Raw genomic sequence first — 3,806 nt, 5'->3', positions numbered from 1 at the left:
CAGCAGTGTTTCTTTCCCCCAGCTCTGGAAGCCAGTGGGGACCCAGGATTGGGGACCCCTGGTGCCACACTCACCCCCATCAGAATTTGGATGCCTTCCTCTAGGTCCTTTAAGTACTCATAGACATCGGTGTCCAAGATGTTATGCCGTTGGCTGTTGGCAAAGACAGTGCCGAGGAGCTGCATGGGTTCCAGCCAGGACTGGATGAGGAACAGGCAGATGTGGAGCAGCTCTAGGTTCTGCAGGGAAAGGACTGGCAGTGGGTGTGCAGCCCGGGGGCTCTGACCACCGGCTTCCCCCATCCCTGCCTGGGGAGAGGGCGATCACTCACGGATTTTGCCAGCACTTCCTCCTTGTTGGAGGGTGTCGGGATAGACTCTGAGAAGCAGAAGAAGGTCTTGGGGTTGCGCAGGAAGAAATACTTCTGTTCTTTTGGGACATAATTTTCTTCCTAGCAGAAGGATCCCCCATCAAGGTCTGTGCTGGTGACCAGCTCCCACTCTTACTTTTCTGGGACCTCACTCAGTATATGATCATCTGCCTGCATCTTCACTTCAGAAAACAAACCTGAGCTCCTTCATCTCCTCCCATTACTTCCTAACAGGGGAAAGTCACCCCTTCCTGCCACCCCTGATGGGCACCTATTCCCCAAGAGCTTACAAACTCCTGGTAGGTGTCAAAGCCCAGCTGGTGCAGCTGATGGGCACGGAGCATAGCGTCGCCAAAAAGCCTGGATAAGGGAATTCTTGGAAAGGCACCAGTCTCTTGAAGCCAGGGCAGGCAGAGCAGGGCAAGAGCGAGGAGCAGGGACATCCGGGAGCCTGGGTAGAAACCGGAGAGGAAGGGAGGGAGCCGGAGAGCAGAAGGCCAGGGCTCTTGCTCAGGGGCAGTTTTTTTTTAGTCTCCCTCCAGGGACCAGGAACATTCTGAGATTGGCCAAATATCTGGGCTTAGATGGTGATACTCACATCCAGAAGCCCCAAACCTGAGGACTGGTGCCCCCGTCCCATCTACAGGGTGCCACCTCTCCTGTCCAGACACATCCTGCTCAAAGGGATTTTAGGGGCTCTTACCTGTAGCCATTGCAGCTGGGTGAGCTGTCCGCAGGACTCTCAGTGGTTTGGGGAGTTGGGCCTTGGGATCCTGGAGCTGGTCTCTTGTGGGCCCTTTTATACACTCGCCCCTTCTCTCTGCCTGCTGGCCCCCACCTGTTTCTATGCACGTTCGTGCAAGGGGGGCCACGGACGTGCCTGTGCTAATGGATAATTTGGAAGCTTCTCTCACACATGCTGGTATCATGCCCCCTGGCCTGTCATCTTTCCCTTCCCACCGTCACCAGCGCTGTGAGGGTTGTGCACAGAGTGTCAGCCAGAGGCACCACCCATCCTGGCCTCTCTTTAAGGGGCAGGTGGGTGCCCTCTGGCAGCATGTCATGGTGGTCAACCTGAAGGTGGGAAAGGATGTCAGGATAGCCAGTCCTTGAGATGCCCATGGACCTCATCCCACTCTCTATCCTATCCCTTTCCGCCTTACCACATGGTTTCTCTCCACTCAGCAAAGAGAATGTGTGTGCTGGGACAAGGAGTCAACCACAGCCAATAGATTCTGGGGGTTCTGGGCATGATTCAGACCTGAATTTCACCTTTGCTGAGCCCTGGCCCCGCCTGAGGCAGCTGGATGCAGTGCTAACACTGACCACTAGAGGGAACCAACCCATTCTTGGCCCTCCCCTCTTCCTGGGCCTTGGGGCTCCCCCAGGTCTGTGGGGACGAAGAACACAGACTCAGGGTATTACCAAAGCTCCTTGGACCTGCAGCAGAGATACAAACCAAGAAACAGAAATCCCGGCAACAGACATGAACCACAAGCCCTTCCTCCCATAGCCCTGAATCCATCAGGGAATCTCGAAGTTGGAAGAGCTCTTGAAGATTTGAGTCTCCTCCCCAGCTTTGGAACTCAGAACTCACCCAGCCAAAAGATGCCCTATGCAGCCGTGGAAGCCCCTCCTTATTTCTCTCCTTCCCCTTTCCAGATCTGTATGGAGCTTATCCAGTTGCAAAGGGCCTCCCTGTGCATTCTCACATCTGACCTGCCACTTGTCTTGTGAAGGAGCTATTATGGTCATCCCATTTCACAGAACAAGAGACTGAGGCTCAGAGAGACTGACTTGCATGAGCTACCTCAGCCAGGGCAGGTCTTCACAAGCTTGCTCTTCCCACATTGTGTCATTTATAGTCCTTTTTCCAGGCCAGGCATGGTGGTTAACACCTGTGATCTCAGCATTTTGGGAGGCTGAGGTGGGTGAATCCTTTGAGATCAGCATTTCACGACCTGCCTGGTCAACCTGGCAAAATTCCATCTCTATTAAAAATAGCAAAATTATCTGTGCATGGTGGCCCATGCCTATAATCCCAGTTAGTTGATGGGGGGTGGGGTGGGTGAGGTGGCAGAATCCCTTGAACACAGGAGGCAGAGGTTGCAGTGAGCCAAGATCTCACCTCTATACTCAGGCCTTGGTGACATAGCAGTACTCCAGCTTAAAAAAAAAAAAAAAAAAAAGAATTCTTTCTCAAGAGCAGGTAGTGTGGTGCTACTAGTTATTTAGTTATTCTAGCTTCTTTTTTTTTTCAGATGGAGTCTCATTCTGTCACCCACGCTGGAGTGCAGTGGCATGTTCTTGGCTCACTGCAACCTCTGCCTCCTGGGTTCAAGTGATTCTCCTACCTCAGCCTCCTGAGTAGCTGGGATTATGGGCACCAACCACTATGTGGGGCTAGTTTTTATACTTTTTTAGTGGATATGGGGTTTCACCATGCTGGCCAGGCTGGTCACAAACTCCTGACTTCAGGTGATCCACATGCCATGGCCTCCTAAGTACTGAGATTACAGGTGTGAGTCACCGCTCCCAATCCAGTTATTTCAGCTTCTAAATTTCTCTGAGTTCAGGGATCCTGCCCTCAACACAAGTGGCCCTTTGCCTCATTTTGTTCTTCCTTAAGGGCAGATTGTTCTCCCTCAATTCCCAGGTGAGAATGGCCCAGTGGCACAGGGTGCCTGTGGAAGCCTCACAGCAGGACAAGACGAAGGCAGAGAAAGCCAGGACTGAGCCTCCTGTCTCCTGGTGCCCAGGGTTGGGGCTATTTCAGTATCATCTGAAAGTCACAAGCATCAGATGCCCCCAGAGATGACAGCAGGAAAGAACACCCTCTCCTGCCCTGAAATCTTCCACCCCTGAGTTTAAGGATATTGAGCACGTGATGCTGTAGAAACACAAGCAAGCAAACAAGCAAATGCCTCTAGAAGTGGTTGGCAGTGGTGTTGCCAACTAACATTGAAAACCCACACCCCTGTGGTCTAGGATGTGAATTCTGGGCTCTGCTACCTCCCCCTTTTCAGAGCAGAAGATGGAGCTCATTTTCTGTGGTCATTCCTGAAGCATAACCCGACCAGCACCCCAGAGTCATCATCTGCTGGGAGGGCACTGGGCTGTGGGCTGTTTTCCAGGCACGTCAATGGGAGGATCCGAGAGGGATATCATCAATGATACCAGCTCTGAGAAACATGGGGTCACCCAGAGGGTAGAGACAGGACTTACCCCTGCTCCTTCCAGCGCCACCAAAGAGGAGGAGCCAGGTGGGAATGCAGGAGGGTCCCTGAGCTCCACGTAGCTTTCTGCATCCCCCACCGTCCTTCCTCCAATGTCAAACGGGAGGTGGAGTCCCCATGACAGGGCCTCTTAGCCAGTGAAGGGGACTTAGGTGTGGACTGTGAGTTCTGCAGGCGGTGCTGGTTCCCACCCCTCTCCA

At 53.1% G+C, this 3,806-nt stretch overlaps 1 protein-coding gene across 1 annotated transcript; it reads right to left on the bottom strand.

The window, feature by feature from the left end:
- Window positions 1–6: 6 nt before the first annotated feature.
- Window positions 7–1,208, bottom strand: LOC116548042 (somatotropin-like; the record flags this gene model as incomplete). The annotated part of the gene is made up of 4 exons (XM_032273727.1): window positions 1,074–1,208; window positions 661–821; window positions 332–451; window positions 7–239 (listed from the first exon to the last, which is right to left on the bottom strand). Coding segments are annotated over exons 1-4 (524 nt in total), but the record flags the coding sequence as incomplete, so codon positions are not given.
- Window positions 1,209–3,806: the final 2,598 nt, after the last annotated feature.

Source organism: Sapajus apella, unplaced genomic scaffold (genome assembly GCF_009761245.1).
Source record: "Sapajus apella isolate SASKATOON/1434 unplaced genomic scaffold, GSC_monkey_1.0 scaffold6443, whole genome shotgun sequence".
Classification (NCBI taxonomy): domain Eukaryota; kingdom Metazoa; phylum Chordata; class Mammalia; order Primates; family Cebidae; genus Sapajus; species Sapajus apella.
This window is presented reverse-complemented; position numbering and strand designations above follow the sequence as displayed.